At 38.1% G+C, this 26,673-nt stretch overlaps 1 protein-coding gene and 1 pseudogene across 1 annotated transcript in view; one reads left to right on the top strand and one right to left on the bottom strand.

Annotated features, from left to right (window-relative positions):
* Positions 1 to 1,027: 1,027 nt before the first annotated feature.
* The window catches only part of LOC110174246 (cytoplasmic dynein 2 heavy chain 1), a 97,512-nt gene continuing 71,866 nt past the window's right edge, over positions 1,028 to 26,673 (bottom strand). Inside the window, exons 86-100 of the mRNA XM_055167044.1 lie at positions 23,888 to 23,998; positions 22,879 to 22,948; positions 22,708 to 22,793; positions 21,100 to 21,175; positions 20,779 to 20,999; positions 19,827 to 19,931; positions 15,809 to 15,925; positions 14,862 to 14,969; positions 13,740 to 13,841; positions 13,235 to 13,324; positions 7,753 to 7,862; positions 7,587 to 7,668; positions 3,909 to 4,025; positions 1,916 to 2,089; positions 1,028 to 1,622 (exon numbers count right to left, since the gene is read on the bottom strand). Of these exons, the coding sequence (XP_055023019.1) occupies positions 1,928 to 2,089; positions 3,909 to 4,025; positions 7,587 to 7,668; positions 7,753 to 7,862; positions 13,235 to 13,324; positions 13,740 to 13,841; positions 14,862 to 14,969; positions 15,809 to 15,925; positions 19,827 to 19,931; positions 20,779 to 20,999; positions 21,100 to 21,175; positions 22,708 to 22,793; positions 22,879 to 22,948; positions 23,888 to 23,998 (1,557 nt within the window). The 3' untranslated portion in view covers positions 1,028 to 1,622; positions 1,916 to 1,927. The remainder of the gene's footprint in view (positions 1,623 to 1,915; positions 2,090 to 3,908; positions 4,026 to 7,586; positions 7,669 to 7,752; positions 7,863 to 13,234; positions 13,325 to 13,739; positions 13,842 to 14,861; positions 14,970 to 15,808; positions 15,926 to 19,826; positions 19,932 to 20,778; positions 21,000 to 21,099; positions 21,176 to 22,707; positions 22,794 to 22,878; positions 22,949 to 23,887; positions 23,999 to 26,673) is intronic.
* Positions 25,691 to 25,808, top strand: LOC129407316 (5S ribosomal RNA; annotated as a pseudogene).

The raw sequence follows: 26,673 nt of genomic DNA on the forward strand, positions 1-26,673 counted from the left end.
TGTTGAGCGAGCAATTAAAAGAAAATCAGTTTTTGAATGCCAAAATGTCCTCAAAATGTCACTTGTAAATAGAAAGTTGAAATCCATGAACATTATAGAAGTAGAAACAGCAGTACAGCAGTAGTAGCTGTAATTACTTCAACAGCAAGACACTAGGGATGTAACTATAACCAAAATATCGTGGTATTGTATCGTCTCTTTGCTTAAATTAAGAGTTATGGTGCAACAGTAGCTAAAAAAAGACAGAGGGAACTACATAGACCATGATCCTTTGCTCCATTTCAATGTAGACTACAAGAAGAAATAACAGTTCTAAGCACTTTTAAATCTTACTTCTATGGATTAAGTCTGGTCAAGGCATTTTAAGAGGAAAAAGTGGCATATTAACAATTTTGGTAGCCTCCACAAAATATCGCAATAAATATCATACTGAGAGATTTGGATATTGTTACATCCCTAATTATGAGCCTCCCCACCACATTGTATCACCACAGTATCGCAATAATATCATACTGTGAGGTTCATACTGTTACGATATCATATCTTGAGACTCCTCTACAGTACACTAATATCAGTAGAAAAGAAATGGTAGAAGTTATAAATGTAACACTGAACTAGAATTAGCAATACCAGAAGAAAAAAATGATTCAGAATGTTGCTTGCTTTAGTGCTTCATATTACATACAGACCCTACATCCCTTGCCAGTTGCCACTGCTGTACCTCCGAGGCCATCCATCACTACTACACTCAACCTCTACTCTAACCAATCCCACAGTGCTTAGGGAATAACTGCCTGATTCTAAAGAGTGTGTGCGTGTGCCAGTCTAGAGTGAGTCGATGTGAAGTGAAGCGTGCAAACCCAACTGTGATCTGTATTGTTTACTGCTTTGGAAGACTGATAGTGTGCATCTGTGTGTGTATGCGTTCGTGTGTGCGCATAAGCCGCATGCACCGCTCTTCGTGTTCTGAAAAACGGTCTCGGATGACACAACAGCCGTCACAATGGCGACAATAAAGCAATTATAATAACATAATAACGCCCTTTATTTTGAAAAGAATAAATATGAAAACACACAGAGGACACGAAACAAAAAAAGCTTTGCAAGATTTGAAAAGCAGGGATCTGTTGTCTTTTGTGCAAATGCTAAAATCTTTCATGTATATTATTCAGAAAATAATATTAGCTAACAATACACATCCTAGTTATATTACTGTCAAATTATAGACATTATGACAAATTCCAAGTGCTAATAGTAGCGTAGCCATTCAAATAAACGCATTAACTCTTAGTCCAAGTGAAGTGAGTCAGTAACCTCTCTCCAATCACAAAATCCATGTTCCATAAACTTATTCCTCGTGCCCATTCAAGGACACAGTGAAGGCTGGTTCAAATAGTTCATGCACTTTACTTGGGATCCAGGACACAGACTCACAGCATCGTCAATACTTCACGAACATGTGAGTCACAGGTGAATCCTCCAGAGTTCAGATGGGCGTGATTGACAGGTGGATCAGCCAATCAGGAGCACGCGTGGTTTGTCCGCATCAAAACAGATATGGCAGATTGCACCATCGCATTTAGAGTTTGGCCTGAGATGTGACAGAGGGTGTGGTGTCCAGCCTGCATAATAAACACAGTGATATTTTTAGTGTGATTCTTCCATTAAATGCAGCTAGATTGATTTATTTATGATGTATATATATATTCATGTTTGTGTGGGTTGCATCTTGTAGTTTTACTGTTTGAGCAAATTAACCAATGTCCCCCCCCCCAAAAAAAAAAAAAACATAATTGAAATTGTTGCTCAGGTTACAATATTAGCCGCTCGATTGTACACCATTGTGTCTAAGGTTATTTTCCCACAGGCGAGGGCCACTTCCTCGCTTGTGTGCTCGAGTTGCCCTTTCACCGACCTGCCCGGGCTCTCATTGTTGCTTGAGAAAGAAGGCGGCTCCGGTCTGGATCCACTGGCTGGGGTTAGCTCCACAGGGCAAGCTGATGTGCGTGACCACCTTCAGCCGCTCCGACGTGGTGTACAAAGGGAGCCAGATCCTGCCCTCCGAGGAGCCAAGGTCAGCGGGAGACTTCTGCGACCAGCAAAACACAGCCACAGATCAATAGTGTGTGATAGGTGGGTACAAAGAGACAGATGGGGTTTAGAATCACACAAAAAATCAAATCATAGTTTATTTTCATCAAGTTTATTTTGTTGTGATTTCTGCTTAAAGGGCCCATATTATGCTATTTTCTGATCTGTGATAATGTTGTTTCCACATCAAAAACATACCTGGGGTTAGGCTGAATTATTTCTCTTTTCTCTGCTCCACCTTATGATGTCATGTGGTAATACAGGAAGTGCTCCACTAGGTTTTTAAACTCCATACACCTTCACCTAATCAGCACTGTAATTGTCAATTTCTACTGAACTAAAGGACCTCGCAGTGTTAGAATTCGCTCGCTCGAAGGTAATCGGGTACTTTTTATAATTTAACCAATCGCTGCTATTTGGTAGTCATGCATTGAGCTGCTAACGGGGCTAAATGATAGATTAAGCTTTTCCCAAATCCCATAGGAAGAAGGGCACTAACGTCTTTCCTGTTGATGAAATTCACCAAACATTCTCTTTATTCCGGCTTTAAATCCTCAATCTCGGGAATTGTTGACAACACTGAATATATGGCTCTTCACTGATTGGCTGGTGCCCGAACTTGCACTTCCGAGGTTTTTGCGACCCGTCTATTGTATTTTGATACCTGACCTAGTTGCTGGAGAGAAATGAAAGTGAGCGGAGACACTGGCTAGGTAAAAGGTAGCTGTTAACTTGAAAACTACCCCATTTTGACATACTAATAAACTGAAATAAAACACAACACCAGGCATGTTTTTGATGACGAAACATTATAATGTGACTTAAAGCTCACAAGAGTAAAATGTTTGTGTTACTTTGTGTAATATAGGACCTTTAAAAATGCACTATGCAACGTTTCTGGTGGAGGTGCTACCTGGTTGTCTCCATGGAGATTATATTGTTTTGCCAAGAAGTGTCCACAATAAGGCGTTCAACTTGGCTATGTATGTATTTATTATTCAATTGCACATGTTATTATTGCAAAAGAAATACCTGGAAATACTTGTGTTAATGTGGGCGGGCTCACGTCCCTACAGCTCTGACCTGTCACTTGGCCACCTGCTATGGATATAGATGAGTAAGGGCATAGTGTGGAACATTCTTGGCGAAGCAATAATATACAGTATCCATGGAGACAAGCAGGAGGTGGACACTGCATCAGAAAAGTCACACAGTGGATCTCTAGCAATGTAGATTTTATTTTTTTTTTTCTAGATGCAAATTTGTATTCATGGTTATCAGCTTCAGGTCAGGCTTTTCTAATTATCATTCATTACTAAATAACTAAAATATCTTTATACAGGCCGTTTTAGAAACACAATATTATCAGTGTAATAGTCAACTGTGATTTAGGCTGTAGTGACTGTAATTTTGACTTGTTTAACAGCACAAATGAGCTCACCTGCTGTAGTTCCAGATAAATGAGTTCTTTACGGTCAGATTTTGTTAATACAAGGTTCAGAGTAAAGTGTAATAAAGTCTCAGACAGAACAGAGCCGACAATTAGCATCACAGTTCTGCGATATTTTTTGTGCAACTGTTTTTGTATATTGTATTTGTTCTCTGTGTCACCTAGGGACAACAGATGGAAATTAAATTGTTTTGCTACTACAGATGTTCATTACTGTTCTTATAAAACCAAAAACAAACAGACAGACCCCTAAAACATTTGAAAAACACAACAGATACAAAACAACAGGAAGAACCAACACTGTACACAACATTTCAACCACTGCTCTGGCACGTCTGACACCTTCATGAACAGAACCGAGACAAACCTGTGGGACCCAGGCCATGTAACAGGGAGGCACGGCGGACACGCTGGGAGAGTCGTGCTGGTTTTCACTGAGATGAGTTCCGTCAAAACTGCAGCCTTCTAACTGCAGACCCCCCACCTGGAAAATGAAGAGACAACTGTGTTAGTGAGGATGCCATTAACAATACCAATACATGTTAGGTCAATAGTCATTCAGCGAAAGACTAACACAGGCTATGGTCTATAATGGGGGAAAGTAGGCCAGCGGATTAACTAACATGTCAGCCACAGAGTACATAAGAGGGACTGTTTACATGGGGGAATAGAGCACAATGACTCAGGGATTTCCTCACTAGACCGCACAATAAAGGCAGGCCTGGCATCACACACTGCTGTAATCTGTGTGTGTTTATAGTGCTCATTTGTACACAACCAGTGCCTCAGTATGTACTTTTCTCCCATCTTCTTTTATGTTTTTACTCAAAGTGTCACCTTTGTCTCCATGTGGCAAATGTTGTGCTTGAGAAGATTTGAAGGACTAAACTTCAAGAGCTGCAAATAATGGATATTTTTTTTTATAGTTGACGATTCAGTGACTTGTTTTTTTAAATAACAAGAGGACATTATTATTTCAATTGTACACTGAAATTTAAACACATTTTTAACTGAATAAAGGTTGAAATATGATGACCAAAGGCTTGCAGATAAAGAATATTTACAAATAAAGTGTATTATTGATAAAAATGAAAAATGCTAAAAGTAGATTGCAACATCGCATCACAAAGATTTATGGGACACCGCCTTAGACAAAACAAACACTAAAGTAAAACCGTTATTTCCTCCTCCGTCAAATCAAGCTGCTCATTTCCAGTTCAAACACTCTGTGACATAACATACTCTGGTTTAAATGTAGAAAAAAAGTGAAAAGGTACACTTTTGTATTCTGCCTCATGCATCTCCATGTAAGGATCTATTTGGTTCATGGGAGTACGTACAGTTTTAGCCCACTCTGCAGAGGTTGATGAGGGAAACAAAAATACCTCAGGAAACCCACCCAGGTCAGTAATCAAACCCAATGGGACTGGCTTGGTGTGAGGCAGGAATGGTAAACATTACAAATAAGGTATAGACCCTTCTGGCATTTGTAAACAGAAAAAAACAACATCAAAATGAATTTATTTTGCTATTTTTTGTTTTTGTTATTCTGCCGCTGGATAAAATTTTCATATAAGTACCAGGCTGTGTGCATAACCATTCTAAACTCCTCACACCTAGGAGGGTCTATATTTTGGTCCAAACATTGTGGTTAAAGCTAATTTAAAATGGTAAGTTAAAGCTATGTGTTATTTGGAACTAGATCAAGCCCAGTGAGAAAAATATCAGTAAATAAGAAGAGAAAAGTTTGTATTCACAAATACAAATATTCTTCAAAGAGCCTCCATCTTGTCTCTATTTATTCAAAACACTGAACAACTTCTTGCACCATTCATAGCAAATGACAAATGAACATGGCCATCAGCAGCAGGCGTCTCTTGTTTATGCAGAAAACAGTGTTCACATTTGTATTCTGCCTCTGCTTTATGTTGTCCATTATTTTCTAATCACTCCTCATCCCAGTCTCTTTGGAGGCTCAGTGTGGTGTGGCATCTGTTGTGTCGCCGTCCTGTGTCTGCATGCACGATTGCTGAGACAATCAGTATTTTTACATAAGGAAATTATCTATAGTCTGAGCTCTGATTGCAAAGCTTTAAAATCTGTGGGCGTGTTGCTCACATTGCTGGGTGGGCGGTTTAAAGTTCTATTATATGTATGTCTTAAAGATCACATACTGTGTTTGAGTCTGCTATATAGTTATAATCTACAACACATGTGGATCATTATGTTTTATTTTTATGTTTGCACATTTTAAATCACAATATTCATTTAAACAAATTAATAAAAGAAACAAGTCTGCAAACTTTTGCATTAGACAAAAGGTAGTGCCCAGTAGGAGCTGACGTTGCCGTAAACACAGAGTTGGTGTTACAGATCTGTTGGGAGCCATGTGTTCATGGCTCATACAGCACACACCACAGAAAACCGTCCAGTTTAACAGACCTCTCCAGACAGACGCACAGGCATCTGTGCAGCCACCTATCCCAGATCGGACAGGCACTGTCTAAATAAGATCTAAACGTTCTTCTGTGGCTTCCTAGATCGGCAATATGGTGTTTTGAAAATAACTGATTAAAATTGCTCAAACATGCACAAATCACTCCAAATACAACTTTTAGAGGGTAAATGAGGAGAGTTAACAACTACAACATAGTTAAAAGCTCTGAAAAGTTGATTTTGCATAATAAGTCTCCTTTAATATGATTTACCGTTCTACATTTATTTAATAGTGTTTTGGTCTCTTGAATGATAAATGCTTAGAATGACTCATGATGCAAATTTATGGTTTTATTTGCAACCTTTGTATTTAGTAATTTATTTATATTAGTTTAATAAATGTATTCATTTTACTTTATTTATTTATTTACGTTTTATCTTTTTCTTTGCAGCCAGCATTTTAAAAGTAGTCGAATAAATCCAGTTTGTTTGCATTTAAGCTCTTAGCTAAAAATCTTAAACATTTTTAGTGCTAGTCACTTTCAAGTTAAATCTTGCAAGAAATTCATAGTTTAAATCAATGTTAAAAGGTTTGGAAATGAGATCTATGGTTTGTAACTGTTTTTACAAATTCTTGTAATAGTCTAAATGTTGCTCATGTACTATTGGATTTATGCTGCTGTCTTTGTGCTGCCAGAAATCCCTTGAAAAAGGCATTAGTAATTTCAGTGGGATTTTTCTGGTAACACCTATAATACAGCAGTCAGCAGTAGGGATGGGCATGATTAATCGATAATTGATCATTAAGAATTTCGTCGATTACGTTAATTTTAATCGACAAACCGAATGTAGGTTGCTGTGCGTAGCGTGACCAAACAGGGGTCTGTACATGTGTCTCTCTGCATCAGAAGGAGCGAGCAAACAGTCGGTCAGTCTGCAACGTACCGAAGCACAAATGCGTATTTAACGATGACTTCTACAAGAAAGTCCACGCTTTCCGTTGCGTTCGGGACAAGTGTGAGGCCATGTGCACAGTGTACAAAGCAGCACATATGTTTCGGTGTCCAGTGGGAAAAAGTCTTACCAGGTGAGAGTCGCGCAATGTCGATGACGAGTCCCCACCTCCCTCCCCCCGTACGGTGTCCTGGTTTTGACAAACGCAAATCTGGTCACACTGACCTGTATTCACCTGAGTCATGTCTTTTAATCTGACAGAAGTTGACCGCATCAGCGACACAAGAGCTGTAGTTTTATCTTCGCTTAGTTTATGCAAATTAGCGATGCGGTTTTAAGTTTCGTTTCTGTGAGAGTTGCGCAAAACTGAATTAAACACATTAATAATTAATAATGTCAAACGGATTGATGTGGCTCTAGAGTGGTTACGGTTTATATGTCGTAAAGTTGAATTTATTTATGCAGATTAGTAGTGCAGATAGTAATAATAATGATGATCATTTTAATATAAAAACGTTAATGATTAATCGATAATCGATCGTTAATTCTTCCGACGATCGATTAAGAAAATTTCATCGAATGCCCATCCCTAGTTAGCACACTCACTTGTGCAGTCTGTGCATGTACAGGCTGCTATTGAGTTCTATGATCTCACCTTGACTTGTAGTTTAGCCTGCACAATGTGAGTCTTCCACGATGTTGCGAAAACCAGACTATCCATAGAACAACCCATAGACCTGGAAACAAAGCAATGCACATACTTTTAAGCCTGCGTTTTTTCAGCAGAAGTAGCTCAGTTCAATTATTCTTAAAACTTTTACCTGGCGGTTTCTTGTCTGAGAGCGTTGAGGAAAGTGTCAGGATGAAACAGCTCCGACAGATCCAGCGTGTCAGATAGGAGGGCCTGTCTGCTGGCGCGCTCCACCCAGCCCTGAACACAAACACACCGCACATTCATCATCCAAAATATAACAAATGAGGAGCACTTTGAAATAACACATTACTCAAGCAGAAAATCAGCCCCGCACATGAATCACACAAACTATTTAGTGGATCAATGCACGATAATGAAAATACATTGGCATTGTTAGGTGGGAAAGGAATTGTTAATGGAATACCTCCTCTATGTCACTTCATTCCCCACGGTGTAGATGTCTTATATAGTTTTGTTCATAAAGGACCTAACAGTTTTTGCTTTAATTATGTGCATTATTTAACAACCAAAATGTATCATAATGTATAATAATATAATTTGCAAGCTAGTGGGATATTAAAAACTGAAAATATAACATAATAATATAATAATCTTTGTCTAATATAGAGATTCCAATATTAAAGATAAACTTGGAGACTTTTCTGGTATAGTGTGCCAGTTTCTTGTCTGCATGGAGATTATTGCTTGACCTGGACTTCTACAATATTGCATCAAACATACAGTATCTATTTTCATGCATCGAGGTAGGCAGGTGATGCTCTCAGGCCAAATTATAGGTCAGATCTGTGGAGAGGCAACCCCACATTCAAACAGATGTAAGATGTATGTTTTTTCCAAGGTATTTTTGAGTATTAAAACAAGTGTAGTTAAATTAATGCCACTCAGTGGAACACTCCAGGCAAAATAACATATCCATGGAGACAAGCAGGAGGCAGATCCTAAATCAGAAAAGTTACATATTGTACCTTTAACATAAAAAACAAAACAAACAGGAGTGAAATATGGGCCATTGCAGTTGAAGGTTGCGTGTGTTGTTCATGGGTTTGGAGCGAGCATGTAAACAGCCATTGTGGACTGCAGGGATTGTGTTGTGTACAAAGCAGAGGGTAAAGGTCATATGGTGTATGTATTTGAAAACATAAGCGTTTGGTCAGAAAATGAGGTCACCTGTCCTCTGCTAACGTGAGTCTTTCTTTTTTTTCCTTGATTTTGTTGGTTGGTTGGTGAACACAACACAGAAGCTCATTTGTTCTGTATTTGAGAGAAATGTTAAATACATTTGTAGTAAAGATGTAACTATATCCAAATCTCTTGAGACGACATTATCATGATACACATCTCATGGTACAATACTTATTGTGATATTTTGAAGAGGCTGATATAATTGTAGATAGGACACTTTTTTTGCTTTTAAAATACCCTGACAAGATTTTGGTGTGAATTATTACTGCCCTAATCTCAAGAATTCTCAAGAATTCACCCAAACCTTAACCCTAAAAACATATTATTACATGTAGTCTGCGCTGAAATAAATCATGGGATATGTAATTCCCGATGTTTATTAGTTATTGCTACTATAAAAAAAAATGCATTTAAGCTAAAGAACTTATAATTCGATATATTGTGATGCCCCACAACATTATTGTGAGACTTTTGACGATACAATATCACAATATTTCAGTTATTGTTACATCCCTAATATCCCTAATATCTCACCACACATGACCTCACAACCTTGTGCATACATATTTACTGACTGAGCCACAGTCATCCAGTAAAATATCTTTGAGTATTAAGAAAAGCACTATATAAATAAAATGTATTATTATTAATAGTATTTTTTTATGATGTTCAATCAACATAACAATAAGATAAATTTGCATTGTGAGTGACAAAATCTCTGTGAGAATACTACAATACTTTCCTCCGAACTAAAAAAATACTTCTAACTTCTAGTTTGTTACTGAAAAGCATTAAATTTTAAAATTTTAAATACGTTAAAAGGAAGGAAGACACAAGCTGGGTTTACAGGTCTGCTGGGGACATTACATTGTCTTAAATTCAGTACCTGGAGACTGACCCAAACTTTTACCATTGTCACCTCTTGCCTAACCATAGCTTAACCCCTAACATTAACCTATTTTAACTCATTTGTGAATTTAAATCATGTTGCTGATTTAAGTCATGACGGCCTGATTTCTGTCCCCTCCGTGTACATTTGTGTACACAGATTTAGTCAGAAGGTTATAAATACCTGTCACAAATGACACATTAAGGTATAACATGTTACGTTAACAAATTACCAATCTACCAAGTCCAATAAAAAGTGCTTGAATCAGCTACAATGATTTGATTTGATTTTTTTGCTCTATTCAAATATACTTCCAAGTCAGCTGGTTCACTGTGCCTTTACCCACACTGCAGAGCTTATCAAGATATGAGCTTGTCTGGAGCGGAGACAGATTATATTGCGCGAGCACACCTCAGACTGAAGTGTTGATTTATTTATTCAGTCCTTTTTTAAACACATAGGCACTTTTTCTCTAAATTACCATAGAAACCATCGGATTTGGAGGTCAGCCGGATAAAGTCGCTGATGACAAAAAAAAACAGGCAAACATTTGATTCCATCTTGATTATAAATGGAGTCATTACAATCCCAGCATCCGTTAGCTCTGGCTGTAGAGATACATTTAGATGAGAGGTAGGCCAGAGAGGAGAATGCGTGGACATAGGAGAGTGGACTTTGGCCGATAACAAGACAAGGATCCAGTGAGCGCAGGTGTTTGTGTGTGTACTCTATCACAGTGGGTTTTCAAGGTCATTTGGCTGTTAACTTCTCATTGTTGAAGGTCTCCACACAGAAGCAGCAGCAGCTTTGGTCCATACTATTTCATGGATCTCAGCTTCCTGTTCCTGTTATATGCAACATTTTGAGGATTCTTCCCCATTAATAAGGTTTAAAGGTGCATTGTGTAACTTTTGTGGTGGAGTGTCCATGAAAAGTTTCTGTCCATGTAGATGGCATTGCTTTGTCTCAAATATTTCACAGTATTGTATTAATAAACCTTTTTTTGCTTGGAGACCAAACCAGACCAAGCTACAACTTAGCTGTGGACAGGCAACACAACTCACAGTGAGAATGCCTGTTTTTCCAGGACTTTTAGAGCTACAAAACCACCTGTAATTTAATAAATGTAAGGTTTAATGTCATACCGGGGAACATTCCAGACAGAGCACTGACATTTCCATAGAAACAAGCAGATGGCAAACCCTCCACCAGAAAAGTTACACAATGCACCTTTAACCGTTTTGTTTTAAATTGTTAATCACTATGGCAATGGTACTAATTTCTCATCTTTCTGAAACCCATGGATAGCTTATATTTGCATGGCATCACAACAGTGACAGTATAGTTTAAAATTGAGCTGGAGGATGGCTAGATTTCTACGGTGGAATGTGTTATTTGTTTAACTGTTCAGTTGTGCTATTATGATATTGCTTATGTTTAATAGCTTAACTAAAATTTATTATTATAGTTTTAATTTTAATTTTGTAAAGACTTGTGGGGATCCAATGAATAAATAAATAATTCTATCCTATCCCCATGAACACATCGTCACATAGTTCAATGTCTTCTCTGTCAGTATAAATAAACCTAAGTGATTTTTTTTCTCCACAATAGCCTAAGAAAGTGACACCATAATTCGCCTCTAAAGATGTGATGGTTGTCAGTTGCAATGACTTTAAACCGTAAGATTAATATGGCAACTTTGTGGAGCTAATCTCAAATAAATAATAATAAAGTTCAATGTGTGTGGATCATAAGTTTGGATATTTCTTTCAAAAACAATGAATCTACCATAGAGTTATACAATCCCTTGCCCTCCATCTTAAATTATAACCTCATCAAATCGTAGAATGCAACCTATTGGACAGATTATCCTGAAGAACACTGACACTTGGCTAACACACGCATCACTCACTTCTGATGGCTCAAAAAGACAGGTAAGGACAGCGGCACATCTGAATAGACAAGCGTGGAGACAGATGAGGCCCGTGCAGGTAGATGGAGAGTAATGAGAGATGGCAGGTTCACACACAAACAGATGGATCGTGCAGCCAGGCCGGGCACACAGCGCACACAGGCACAGGGAGGCTCGCCCACACCAATAATGAAACGCATCAAACTTGCATACAAATACGTCATTTCAAATGGTCTGCATGGGTGCTTTCCAGTTGGCCATGTGGCATATTGATATAATCCAAATAGCAACGGAGTGGTCAACTGGTTTTGTGGCTACCTGTGTCACACACTGAGCAGTTTTTGAAAGTTTTTGTTTTTTAGTTCAGTTTTTAACATGATATCGTGGGATTTTTAACCAATTAAGAAGTGCAGCATGTGCAGTTCAAAGGACACAAATAAGGACAGTTGAATTTTGTGAAAGGAGCTAACTATGAACATTTGAGATGCTACAGGCTTTTTACACCATATGTAGCAGATCTTCCAAAAGAAACACTTTGAAGGAATGGACCATTTTGTCACCAACCCAAACACCAGAGCCGAATAAGCAACTGCAACAATTTTCTGCAGCAAAACTTCAATTTCCCTCGGGATCAGTCTCTCTCTCTCAATCTCTCTCTTTCGGTAGTAGGTGCTCACAGGCTGGACAATAAGGCGATGAAAATTGAATCATGATACGATATGCTATTTTGGTTCAAATCGTGATTGTTGCTTTTGTTTAATGCTGCTCTATGGTTGAAAAGAGACACTTTCCACCACCCACTCCCGCTATTAGTCAGCCTCCACCAGGCTCTGAGTGAGTGACAGGTAGATATAATCACAGTGAAGACTAAACTTTCAGAAACAGCAGATACCTTTAGTTACCTTTTGAAAACTTTATAAAAGAAACAGAAAATGTGAATCGTGACAAAAATCGAAACCATGATCTGGTTCTTTGAACATTTTTTGGCATATTGCCCATCTCTACTTCAGACAGAGCAAAGAGGAGCTGGAGAAGATTTCTAGTCCCAATCTTTGTTTTAAGCAGGGCCAAAATTATCCCACTATCTGGTAGAAATTTGTTGTATTGCTAACAACAAATTTGCCAACAAACTCTACTCTGGCCTCTGAAAGTTGTGAAAAGCATTTATAAACTCATTGCAAAGAATAATTAGGATGCTTGGAATGCATAAGGTAAATGTGAATAACTTTTAAACCATTTAAATAGAACATTTCTGTTTTTCACATTTTAAGAAAGGAAATCAGGTACAGTATAGCACCTTTAATATTGAATTTGATAAGAAAACATTATTTGAGATTCACAGTAGATTTTGCAATGTAAGCTTTCGTACATTTTAGCTAAATGTTAATCAAATGTAAATTGGTTTTCTGATGACAGTGGCATTTTGGAGTATTAGACACAGATCACAAAGGCTGCAGTGACCAAACAATATTAAATAAAGTACTGAACTTCAATGTAATCTTTCTAATAATAAGTTCTTTCTAATATATGCAAACCATGACAAAGCTGATAAAGAATACAAGCTGAATTCACTTGATTTTATCCTTGTATCTATTATGTTACCTTTATGGCTAGAGCACGTGCTACAACTGCTCTGAGGTACTGCATTGGCTCCTCTGGCCCTTCCCAGTCTTGCTGCCATTTTAGAGGACACTGAAAAACAAACAAATCTTCAGTCATGTAACAGTCATTTGTCATAAGAATAACTGAATTTTTTAACACATCCTAGTTTTCTTGTCCTTTATCTGAATTACAAATTTTAATGACAAATGACAAAATGTGCACCATAAACCATTGTTATTATTGAGCGTATGATTATGAATACACATTAGTGGGAGGTAATGACTGGAAAAATGTGTGGGTTTATGAGTTGTCAACATGCCCAGAAGTTACAACACAAACAAGTCACTGTTTTTCAGATCGTCTAATCTTTCTCACAATCACTATAATTATTTATCAACCCACAATCATTTAGAGATTTTAACCACTTCCCCAGCCCCCACTATAGGAGGCCATTAACTACATGCCATTTAAGTAATATAGAATTTCACTAGTAATTGTCAGTTACCTCCTGATTGAGCAGAGCTGTGGCCAGTTTTTCCACCGCTGGAGTCAGCAGCTGTGTCCCCCGGATGACTTTACTCAATGCAGCCAGCGACTGATGGATAGTCTGCAAACACGGGAAGAACCAATGCATTCAAATCGTTGTTTCTTTTATGAATGTCAATATAAAACATATTACATTTGAAAAGTCTCTCAAAGGGATACACTGAAGTCATTACTCATTGACTCCCCACAACTAGAGGGAGCAAACTACTTCTGTAATCACTAGCAGGTAGGCTGATCGAGGCAAAGCTGCCACTCTGAACCACAACCAATCACTTAATCACACATACAGGGGTGAAGTGTCTTGCCAAATTACACAACAGCAGTTTGGACTTTTTGGAGCTATGACTGAACAGTCAACCTTGGGTAAGCAACCAAACGCTTTAATCATTGAGCTACTGTCATAGACATAAATGGACATATCTAACGTATTAGCCACCATGTTCCAAATAGGAAGTTTGCATGCAGGCTCTTCCGGTTCCTTCTGATCCTGGTTCCCACTGACTTACATTGGAATATTGTTGCCCCTCTCTCTGTAATCTGCTGCTGTCAGATTTATCATTTTGGTCTTAAAATGTTCGTATTAATGCTCTCTACATCTTGGAGGTTTTTTTTTCAGCTATTTTGTCTGTCAAAAAAGTCCTATTCCTAATATGGAGTCTGGCTCCAAATTCGCTCCTGTAACCGTTAACATTGCAAGCTTCATTTGAGTGGAGCCGAACACTATGGGTGATGTCACACTCGCTTAGTCCACTTCTTTATACAGTTTATGGCTATTGCCCAAATTTCTTCTGTTTTACCTTTACATGAAAGTGATTTGAACCACAACCAGCCCATTAATGATGGTATGTTATCACTACTACTATTAAAACATCGTATGGCTTTTCCATCTCATTTATTTCATTGGAACATCTGTGCCTTAAACATTCACATTATGAGAATAACGTTCCATGCCACTGAGTCGGCTTTTAGCTGTTCATCATTATTGGCACATGAGTTAATGCATTTAAATGTTCGTGCAGCGTGTCCTGATAGAATAAACTGTTTGGGTGCAGCTGCCACATAAAAGTGTTATCTGACAAACCTGAACCAAGTCGATAGCATTGAACTCCTCTAAGGCGATGAATGACTTGACTGGAGAGCCCTGACCCTCTACTGGTGGGGCAAGCTTCTGGTGGAGCAGAGCAGAACCCTGGGAGGCATATATAGCAGCTCTTAACATTAAAATAAACAACAAAACACTTAATAAGAGGTGTACATTAAATTTGACAAACATAAACCAGGTATGTAATTATTCACTCAAGTCATCATTTATTCTATAATAAATTTTAATAGAATTGCTTAAACTTTAGACTCAAAACTATACTATCAAAGTATTTAAAATTCTTACTATTTTACTATTTTATCTGGTGTGAAGCATTGCAATCTGTACTACCAGCCAGCCTTTTCGTTTATGAAACATTTCCAAGAAAAACAACAGCCAGAGCATAGGAGACAAATTGAGATGAATGAGTCAACAAGAAAACAGCGTGTAGAATAATTCTCAACTGATCTGCAGCTAAGCTAATAAATACAAGAAAACGAAATTGTCTGCAAGGGCTGGACCCATCTACTTCCAGACCAGACCAAATCAACCTACAGACAAAACAAGATTGAAATGCTAGACTCTGAAAGGTTATTGGTCAAAAAGTAGTGGCACACATTCCTTGACAATAATTGCAAAATAAATGGCAGGCTAAAAATGACAACAGGGGAGAGCTGCATACATATGTCACATAAAAGACTGAATGCCAACAGGGCGTGAAAACAGAAATACAGTACATTGTCTAAATTATTAAAAGTGGAGATGATTTGAAAAGATGCTTGTCTCCAGGCAACACAGTGCACTGCTGTACAACCACGCAAACCAGGGACTATCTCCTACAATGCTCAATTAGACAGCTAATTTCAAGCTTTAAATTAAATCAAATTAATTAAATCAAATGGACAATAAAATATCTACTTACTTAACAATGGAGAGACAAAACTGACCTGATTGAGTTTCTTCCACAAGTTGAGGATTGGTGAAAGCCCATTGGACCAAAGCTCCCTGTCGAACTTTGACCCCATAGCTACAGAGCGGCTGAGCACACGCAGCTGAGAAATAACCTATGACAAAAAACATGTAAAAACAAAATATTAATGGGCCTCCAGTGTGCTGAAATACTGCACGAAAGAATTTCATACAAAGGGAATGATTGACTAGTTCCAATAAGAGGGACACCATTTCCAATGAAATGTAATGTTTATCAAATTTTCAAGCTATTTTTGAGCTACAATCAATAAATATTAATAGATGAGACAAGCAAAAACCTCATAGACATTAGATACTACGGAAATGGTAGCACAGACTCTCCCTCTGACTGGAAGTGGCCAGCTGCCGTTGTGCACAGAGCCAATCAACCCTGTGAAACATTTGATTTGTTTCAATTGTTTTAATAAATACAGACTTACAGATACAGAATTTTACACTTGAGTTAGATAGAAGGATTGTATAGCTCAACTGAAGTGACATTTTCCCTTTGAATTAGTAGGTCAAATAAGACCAGTGTTTTGAAAAAAAATAAAAATAATAATTAATTGCAATGGGAAAATAGCTAATCTTTGTGAAACTATAAATCACAAATCTCTCTTGGCTACATACCTTTATTTTGCTAATATAGCAAATGAGAAAAGCCTAAATGTGTCTGCTAACAGCTCCTTACACACCTAATCAAGCACGCTTAGCTTGAGGCGCGGGCTCCTGGATAGCGCTTTTATCTCATGGCCTGTGTACTGGTCAGGTTGTGTGCTGTCTTCGTATGTGTGTGTTGAGAGGAAGGCAGAGTGTCTGATAAATGGCTTTCATTTGGTCCAAGAGAACTCTTTACTAACACCTGCTTTATCTTCTCTGCTCAGGAGGAGAAGTGGAGGAGTATGCAGCAGAAAGAGGGAGAGAGAGAGAAAGACAGAGAGAAGAGAGAGGGATAGAGAGATCGAGAGAGTGGTAGAGAGGGAAAGAGTAAAAGTGAGTAAGAGAGGATGTGGGGCACATGGGAGGAAAGGATAAAAAAACAGATGGCTAATCTTAAACTTCACCTGACAGCAGTGAAAATGAGGGCAGCCCAGGATGAGGAGTTCACTTAGATTGGGGCTCAAAGTTACATGACGGAATTTAAATTAAGATTTGTGCTATATTAAAATATGACGACCACCAGTCAGTGAATGCATTTGGTATGAAGAGGAGACATAAAAAAAATGATAGAGTAAGTCATATTATTTTGTCATAAGACTTTAAAAAAAAAATTGCCAATGGTTTCTGAACAAAAAAAAAAACCTTTGCCAACACGTTAGTAAACAAACTTGATATATTTTCAATTCCACTCGGTTTATGAAGACCTCAAACTGTCTCAGACTGTCAGAATGATGACAGCCCCAGTGGGAGGAGATTTGGGCTCATGTCAAACCTCTGGTCTTGTCATGCATGACACATGGAACTCAAAAAGTAAGTCATATTTTTCTTTTTTTTTTCCTGACATGTCTGATCATTGGCAAAACATCACCAATGCAACACCCATGGACCATTCTCCACATCTTAAGATAGGTTAATGGTTAGAAGTAACCAACTGGAGGATTCACCTTTTAGGAATATTCTCAAAATAATTTATAACAGAGCTGGCGGTCTACAATCTTCATACATTTCTATTTGTACTATAAAATTCAATGACAGAGCAAACATTACCCAGAGCTTCTGTCAGGTCATCCACATAGATTTTATTGATTGTTTTAAAAAGACCCCAATCTCATCTAGCAAAGCCAGCGTCTGTCTGCTGAGCTCAGTTAAAGGTGTGTGTAACTGACAGGGGTCTTGAGGGAGAGACAGGGGAATACATTAGAGGGACAATGACACACAGTGAGAAAGAAAGCCTGAATGTGACAGTGACAAATGATGCTAAAAGCGGAGATAGGTAGACAGCAGAAGCAGAGCACACCACACACACACCACAGGCCTTTAGGGAGTTCACATGGTGGGTGGTTTCTGTGATCGCAGACCACACTCAAGCTATGAATGAATGCATTAAAAGCAGCCGCATTAGTAATGGATTTAAGGTAGGGAGGCAAGAATAAGGATATAACACTCTTCCCTGAATTTAACGTGGACTTTGATAGCATAGCTGCCTCTCTGACCATCACCAATCACATTCATATTTAGCTACTGAGCTGCCCAGGTACACAACAGCATGGACATCTTAATTTATTTATTTACTTATTTGTATTTTCCTCCAACTACTTGCATGCTACTTCATATGCTTAAACTATTTGTATTCGGTTGTAACTGCGCATATTGACGTATGTGTGTTTAAGCGGACAGCAGAAAAAACTTACTGCCTGGTGACAGTAAATACTTGACATTAATTGGACTGAATTGTTTATATTTTCTTATTTTCCAGCTAAGAAAACCTTGTGTTGATTTGAGTTTACAAGTCAAGTATAAAAAAAATAAAGAATTCTGTTTTGCTCCTTGAAGTCCTCAAAGCCACAAAAGCCCAAAGCTCCATTCTATAAGATGTCAATGTGTTACTTTGAGTTGCATCAGAATCTTTACTGACAGACAGAAAAACATGATGCAATATTGTCCATGATACATAATCCTCAAAACACCTGTATAATGCATGGAGAATGTACCCACTGGGAATGTCATCTTTATGTGATTACTAAATTCTGCCATTGTTTGTTGATGAGTTAGTGCATTAAAGCGGATTTTTTTCCAACTGAGCTGTGAGCTAGTCATGTTTAAACTGTCTTGGTCAAAGCTGACATTTTTGGCACATTCCTTACATCCTTTTTCTTCACAGGGACAAGTCTTAAGCATCTTTTTGTTTTATTATTATTTTTTTTAACAACTTTCAGGGACCAAAGAGGAGTTTAAAGGGCCTATACTATTTTCTGATCTATGTTTCCTCATCAGGAACATACCTGCAGTTTTGTTTTCCTTCATTCACTCATGTTTAACACACAAACCCTGCATATTTAGGCTGAGTTCTTCTCTCAAACAGAAAACACTCTGTTCCACCTTATGGTGTCATGCGGTAATACAGGAAGTGTTCTACTGTGTTTTTGAACTCCATACATCTTGACTAGAATTATTTGGCTGATTTCGGCCCTGGCATTACCAATCCCTACTGAAAGAAAGGTAAAAGGTAGCTGTTAACTTGAAAACTAACACTTCATGACATCACAAGACGGAACAGAGCAGTTTAAGCTTTGGAAATGTAGACAAACTAATAATGAAGTACTCAAACGTGTGAATGAAACAAAACACAACTCCAAGTATGTTTTGATGAGATAACAACAGCATAACATGGCTTAAAGCTCATAAGAGTCCATTTAGTGTAATACAGGACCTTTAAGGGTCATCCTAACAACTACTTTGCCTGCCAACAGTGCTCCAGTGTCTCTAACATAACTTTATTATAGGTATATCATAAGAGCAGCTCTCACAACATGCTATTCTGGGCTAAAACACACTTTACTCTCTTATAAGAAAAAAGTGAGCACAGCTCCTTTTAATATATGACTACATTTAAAACAATCACAAACAAAGCTGTGAACAGATCTTGAAAAGTCTAGGCAAAATTTGAGTAGAGCATTGCATGATAAAGATAACGCCTTAAAGGAATTGTATGTATGATGAGTATCTCAAATGGGTTTCCAATTTCAAAGCTGAAATCCAGTTAAACCTAAAATAATGCTCTTTGATCTGAATCATCACTATCTTCAGCCAATCATGAACCTTTCATATTAAGTACGGCTTGTCCATATACTGAGAATAAGAAAAACTTAATTTGTGATTGTAGTTCCTTTTTTTTAAAATCTGTATTAGCACAGGCTACATAATGTCCCTTTAACTGAGATCCACCATGTGCCATCTTTCTCTTTGTAAGCCTGAATGAGGTGAACATAAGGACTATCCTGTGTTTTTATGTTTTTATCTGTGTGCAGCAGAGCAGGAGTGCGTGTGTGAATGCACCTGAGAGCTGACGATCCGCTGGGAGGACCTCTCGATGTTGGCTGGCAGACCAAAAAATGCCGGCCTGTCGTCCTCTGGGAGATTCGCAATCACACCGCGGTAGTCCTGGGAACACACACCTCCACAGGTCAGACACAACAATGCAGTCTCATTCACATTTACAGCTCATCAGAGCCAGGAGTTTGCAGGTGATAGTAAGATATTTCAAGTGCCATGCAATAACATCTGGTAGGTAGAGCAGAACAATTTGGGAAAAAATTAGATTTTTCTGGAAAGCATGGCAATTTATGTTTTGGTCCTATATTAAACAAAATTGAGGTTTTAATCCTGTTGGAATGTTGTTAACTCCTCAAAAACATACCTGGAGTTGTGTTTTGTTTCATTCACACATGTTTGATTAATTAAAACTCTAAATGCTCTGTTCTGTTCCACCTTGCGATATAGCAAAAGTTTTCAAACAAACAGCTACCTTCTACCTTTTGTTGAGTAGAAATTGGAAATTCTAGAGCTGAAAGTATCCACATGATTCTAATGAAGGCATATGGAGGTTAAAAGCACAATGGTGCACTTCCTGCATTACCACATGACATCATAAGGTGGAACAGTGTTTTCTGTTTTAGAGAAAAAAACTCAGCCTAAATATGCAGGATTTGAGTGTTAAATTTGTGAATGAAACAAAACGCAAGTCCAGGTGTGGATGAGGAATAGTGCAATAACATAAAATTTGCCCTTTAAACATTTCCAGAGGAATTGAGAAAAATACTGGAATGTGAGCAAGAATCACATTTCAGAACATGTTTGAACTACAGGGTAAGCATTTTTTAAGCAGATTAAGATGGGATATTTAGTTGTTTGAGGAGGAAATTATGGTACGTTATGGACCTCTCTCCAGAAAAGTTGCAGTGAGTTATGTTGTGTAAGAGTAGTTTATGTTACGTTATGTTTTGCCTACCAAAATTGAACAGGAGTTAGGTAGAGTAATTTGCGGTGGGAAGCCCCTCACTCCCCCTCTGTTCTTTCTTTGTCCAGCTGAAGAGGAGAGCAGGCGCGCTGAGAAGAACTGCTCCAGGTAGGACCGGAGGATGCGCAGGTCAGACGGATTATCAATGCGCCCGCCGTAAATGGCACATTCAAACAAGCCATGGATGAACTCCCATTCAAAGGCTTTACCACCTTCAAGGCAAAAGAAAAAGTAGAAATTGCTTATGAAAGGTAAACATAATCATAGTACAATTATAACAATTGAAAAAGCTGAAGTCCAAAAAGAACCAACCTTCGAAAAGTCTGTCAATAATTTCGTAACCAGCCCGGAGGTCCGACAAAGAAAACTCATAGAATTTTGTCCAACCCTGAAAAATAGGCATGCATTTTTGTGATAAACTTCACAAATTACATTATCAAAATAAACGTTCATTTATAAATACAATGTTTACAATCATACAGAGTTTAAAGGTATTATTCTAAAGATGAGAATGATCAACTTGCACACATTTAGGTCAAGGGTTTTATGAGATAGCTTGTCAATGAAGAAAGTACTGGTAGCACATGGAAGTGAAAATTACTCCATTTAGGTCTAAAAACGCTTTGGTAAATTACCCATACAACTATCAATGGTGAATAAATAAGATATATCTGTGTCAGCCATGACTGAGCCCAGAATAAAAACAAGGAAAAGAGTGTTTCAGTAAATAAGTGGGTGAAGAAATAATGGAACAGCACTGCTAGCTTGTATAAAAGATGTAATGGCTGAAGGGCCAAACAAAGATAAGCCCTCTTACACTGCATATCCTTAAGTACAATCAATGTGTATTTTCCCAAATGAGGCAGAAAAGGCGAGGATGTTTATAGGGGCCGCCTGGGAGAGAGTCTAAAAACAGTGACTGGTGAGAAGTGGATACAGGAGGAGGAAGTTGAGGCAAGTAATTACAAGAACATGTCCCTTCCCAAAGTTGTCTGGAGTCTCTGCTGGCAAAGCAACAAAATGAGATTGTACCCAATAAACTCCAACACATCAGCGCAGCACGCAAGGAGACAAATTAGTCCCACTGAGACATGATCGACTGTGCTCTATACACCTGACAAGCAAAGCAAAACATGACCAAAACTGCAATGAGCAATGAGCAGGTACCACTCTGTTTTTAAGCATTACCATTTCAAAAAACATAACCTTGATGTGATCTACTTTTGGTTAAATATTACAGTATTTGCCTATTTCTAAAACAATATAAGTCACAGCTGTCAAAACATCATGAATAATGGAAATATTCATATCCACAATTATCATTTATTTATACATGTGTTTGTCACAGCTGTACTGTACTTTGGTTTAAAATCCACATGCTGGCACCGAGAGACAACTGATCTAAAAAATCCACTGTTGGAATATTCTAGGCTCACACCAGTAGGTAGTGTTTTATTACTGAGTGTTTGCACTGTACTTTTGAAATTATTCATTTTCATAGTTTTGACATTGTTATGGAAAGGAACTCGGGACTGCAACATTGAAGAGTGTCAGATCTGAAAGTGTAAAAATGTTCAAGGGCTCACAGTTCTCCCTGATTTTTTATTTAACAGCACAATTAAATTTGGGGTTCTAAGTAAGAACTTTTCTTGGAATTTTCAGTTCAATTAAATTGTCTTTAAGTTACAGTGAAAAGTGCTATATAAAAATTTATTTATAAGTCAGACACCGCATGAACAATATGCACTCAAGGCAAGGTGTGAGCCAGTCTCCATTTGAGGAGTGTGCACTTACCCAGTACACCACTGTCCCCCACTAAAGAGTTTAGTTTAAAGAGGAAAATGATGAGACCATGGTTTAACTCCAATATGTGCTGTCCTGTCCCATTAGATGTGAATGGATTTAATGGTGCGTGTTTACCTGGGGTATGTAGTTACGTCTCTCCTGGCAGACAGCATGGAACCAGGCCAGGCAAAACAGACTCTGAGCCCTTGACAGAACTCCCCCTGTGAGAAAAATGGAACAATTTAAAATAATGAAAACGAGAACACTGGAATTTCACCAAAGTAAAAAAAAAAAAAAAGTTCAAACCTTTACTGATCTGTTCAGGAGTCCAGGATTCATATGTTCTTAAAAGATTCTTTTTTAACCCAGGTGGAGCCTAGAGGAGAGGAAAAGGGATGTTGAAAATCTTTTGGTGTGTACTGCAAGGCAAGTGTCTCTATGAGAGGGGAGTAAGATGTTTTAGAGCCACTATTAAGAATATCCTTTCTTTAAGAGTAGACATTGCAGTGACAGCCTTTTTCCGCTCTGTAGTAGCACATTTTGTCCAACAATAGAACTGAGTTTATGCTGAAAACAACAAGCCTAGAGTGACATAGAGCTTACTTCAAAGTTTATGTAGTCCAGTGTGCTTTATTTTCATAAGGACAAAAAATGTGGCCTGTGAAAACTGTCTAGGATTTGATCTCTATCTCCTGGTAAGCCTGCTTTCCTCCACAGTGTGAACGCACTAAAAATATGGACCATCATAAAATGCTTGATACTGCATGGTTACGTAAATCATATGGCACCATTAATATACTGTGTATTTACTTAGCACTGCTATATAATACAAAGAAGTCAGGAAAATATATGTCCTGAAATGCACAGGGGCTTTTCTATCTATTTTCTATATACTAGTACTTACTTTAATGAATAGTCTTTTATTGAGTTTGTGAAAAGTAACTGTAACTATTGTAATACACATATTTATTTCACCACTCAATAAATGTCACAGTGACAAATTAAAATCACAGCTTATTTATTACAGTGCCATAAATCCTCCAATAACCTACCTTGGCAAATCTTTACTATCCTGCTATTACTCTCAGTCAAAAAACCACTGCGGATATTGTAGCATTTGCAGCATATATGCAAAACTATCTGACTATAGCAGCTTCTTGTCGTATGCTTGACTGAAGATGCAGCTAACCCACGAACCCACAGCGAGTCTTAAAGCATGCATTAGTGACAGTCTGGCTACTGCTTTAGTATCTCTGTGTGTACAATGAGGTCAACCCCACCCACCATTCCAAGACCCTGCAGTAACTGAGAATACCTCATAGGTGATCTTGAGGCTGATTTCAAGCAAGATCAGAGGAAACCTGGGGTGAACTTCTGCTGTAAGCCAAAGACGGAAGCCTGGTTTGGGTTGCAGTGCATTCAGTTCCTGTGTGGAAATTGCATTATAACAAAAGAGACCAAGCCTACATTTTACAAGGTCAAACACTTACTTAAAAAGGAAATTACAATACTGGCCCTGTGATTAAGACAATGCATTTGTACTGTATTAATACATTAATAATAAACAGTCAGAATGGAAGTTTGGCAGATGCTTCAATTGTACATGCATAATCTAAAACTCAAAATTTAGTGGTATGGTATTGCTGTAGCAGAACAGTGAAGTATTTTGGAGTAACTCGTGATTTGTTTTCTTATTTTATTTATTTTTTCCCCAAGCATTCCCCTAGAGAATCACAGATAAAAATAGCAGTCTGGCACCTTGGGGTCTTGAGACATCTGATTGGGTACTTAGCCCCACTGCTGTAATCAATGTATTTCTGCATCATTTGGAGGCTATTCTCATGGAAGATCACTCGGCTATGAATAACGTGGCTCTAGCTGCTCGAAGAAATGAGTGCTTTCATGTCAGCGTGGGGCAAAATTTCACTGGAAGAATCATATTAATTTTGTTCTGTTTGATGAAAATGTACAGGATAAAGTACAATTGAACAGATGGGCATAGAAGCTGTAAAAACTGAGTTGCTGATAAGCAGGAGTGGAAAGTAACCAGTAATACTCACGTTATTGTAATTTGGTAGATTTTTGGGGTAAGTGTACTTTTTAAGTAGATTTTTAAACGTGTACTTGTGCTTTAAAGTATTTTGGAGAGTAATTATAGACATGCAATTGGAATTAGTTACATTTCAAATCACAGAACTGCAAATAAAAATGTAATCCATGCTCCTTTCTACAAACCAACAAACACAAATAATAAAACTGCATTTCCTGCTGAGTGGCTGGAGCTCCAAGAATACACAGATAGCAAATTTTAAAAACTACCAGTAAATACTTCTAAAATTGTGTTAAAAAGTACTCTGAGTAGTATTTTTCATGTATACTTTGTGACTTAACTAACTGAATGCATTATTAGCCATGCAACTGTACAAATGTTCAGCACTCTTTTCACCAGCAGTTGTAAGACAAAGCTGCTGCCTGGTGTGGCGTTTCCACCTGTCTGCTGAAGCTATGCTAATCTTTACACATTTCACATGGGCTGTCTTCATTCTTTAAGCTCCCTGCCTCCTTTTGTTCCCCTGGCTGTGCTGCTTTTTCCATTTCAAGCATGACTGCCGAGACCTCATCTTCATCGGGCGGAGGGTAAGGGCCGAGACAGAGACAGGAGGCGGCTGTGAGCTTCAATTACGTAGAAAAACACAATATAAGACAACTGCTCTTCTAACCATCGCCATAGTGAGTGGATACATGGTGTGTGGATACTCGACAAATGGAGGTGAGGAGCAACAGTTATTTGTATGACCTGTCACCTGCAGTATATGACTTTACAATGTGACGAGGCAAGCAGTTTTTCCCCATAGCTCAGTCAAATCCAGAGAGGAGCACTGCTCACACTGTTGATATACATAACCTGCCTGTTACTAGTCCTTATCCTGAATTACATTATGGTCTTCCATTGGCTTCCTTGTTCCACATTTGACCACATGCTCTTTCTGAAGCAGCTTTTACCTGAGCCTGAGACAAACACAAAGCATAAACTAATTTGTGATGCAATGTGGCTATATTTGGGTTTTAGAAGACAGCACAATATACTATTATATTATATTGGCCACTACATATACTATATAGTGGCCATACCGGCTTGTCAAATCCTGATCCCGTCAGACCTCAGAAGCTAAACAAGACCGGGCCTGGTTAGTACTTGGATGGGAGACCGTTGGGAAAATCAGGTGCAACAGTAGGGCGCCAGTCACAAAAACAGTTGTTGTGTCCTTACGCAAGACACTTCACTTACATTGCCTAGTATGACAGTGGTGTGTGTGTGAGTGATGGTGGTGGTCGGAGGGACCGATGTCGCCAATTGGCATGGCAGCCATGCTTCCATCAGTCTGCCCCAGGGCAGCTGTGGCTACAATAGTAGCTTAACACCACCGGGTATGGAATGAATGAATAATACTGAATAATGCTCTGTAAAGTGTCTTTCTGACATTTCTGTGAAAAGCGCTTACTTAAAAGACTTACTTACTTATTATTCTATAATTCTATAATATTCTATAGCTCAGTCATATTTAATACAGATGGGGGCAAGCAAAAAATAATATAGTTAAAATTCAGATTTTTTTTTAATGTAATATAGGCAAGTTTTGCTTTTTGGGTTTTTCATGACAAGTACTTTTACATTTTTTTTTACAAACACACAACTCCAGATCACAGCTTCAATTCAAGTAAGGAAATACTCACATGAGCACACGAACAGCACAATGACTAACAGGAGCTGACATTAGAATACACTAGTGTATGTGAAGACAAAGGACAATGGTAATTTTAGAAAGGCTGTTGTGTGTGGTGTAAGCCACTGAGCAAACTCACTGTGATGAGAAATTACACGCAGGCTTTAAGAACAGAACATCCCCAAGGCACTGGCATCCACTGACCTTTCTCTATCATAACTCCACCTATTCTACACAAGATAATTGGGGTTTAATGAAGCTGTGTTCATTAGGTGCTGAATAAAAATATTTGCATTATAACAATAGATAGTATTGCATTTTATAAATTAATCATGGGTTTAGACAGCTTTATATAGGCTTTCCAAAAACACTAACG

This window comes from Boleophthalmus pectinirostris, unplaced genomic scaffold (assembly GCF_026225935.1).
Source record: "Boleophthalmus pectinirostris isolate CB_2022bp ecotype Guang Dong unplaced genomic scaffold, ASM2622593v1 HiC_scaffold_9, whole genome shotgun sequence".
NCBI classification, from domain to species: Eukaryota; Metazoa; Chordata; class Actinopteri; order Gobiiformes; family Gobiidae; genus Boleophthalmus; species Boleophthalmus pectinirostris.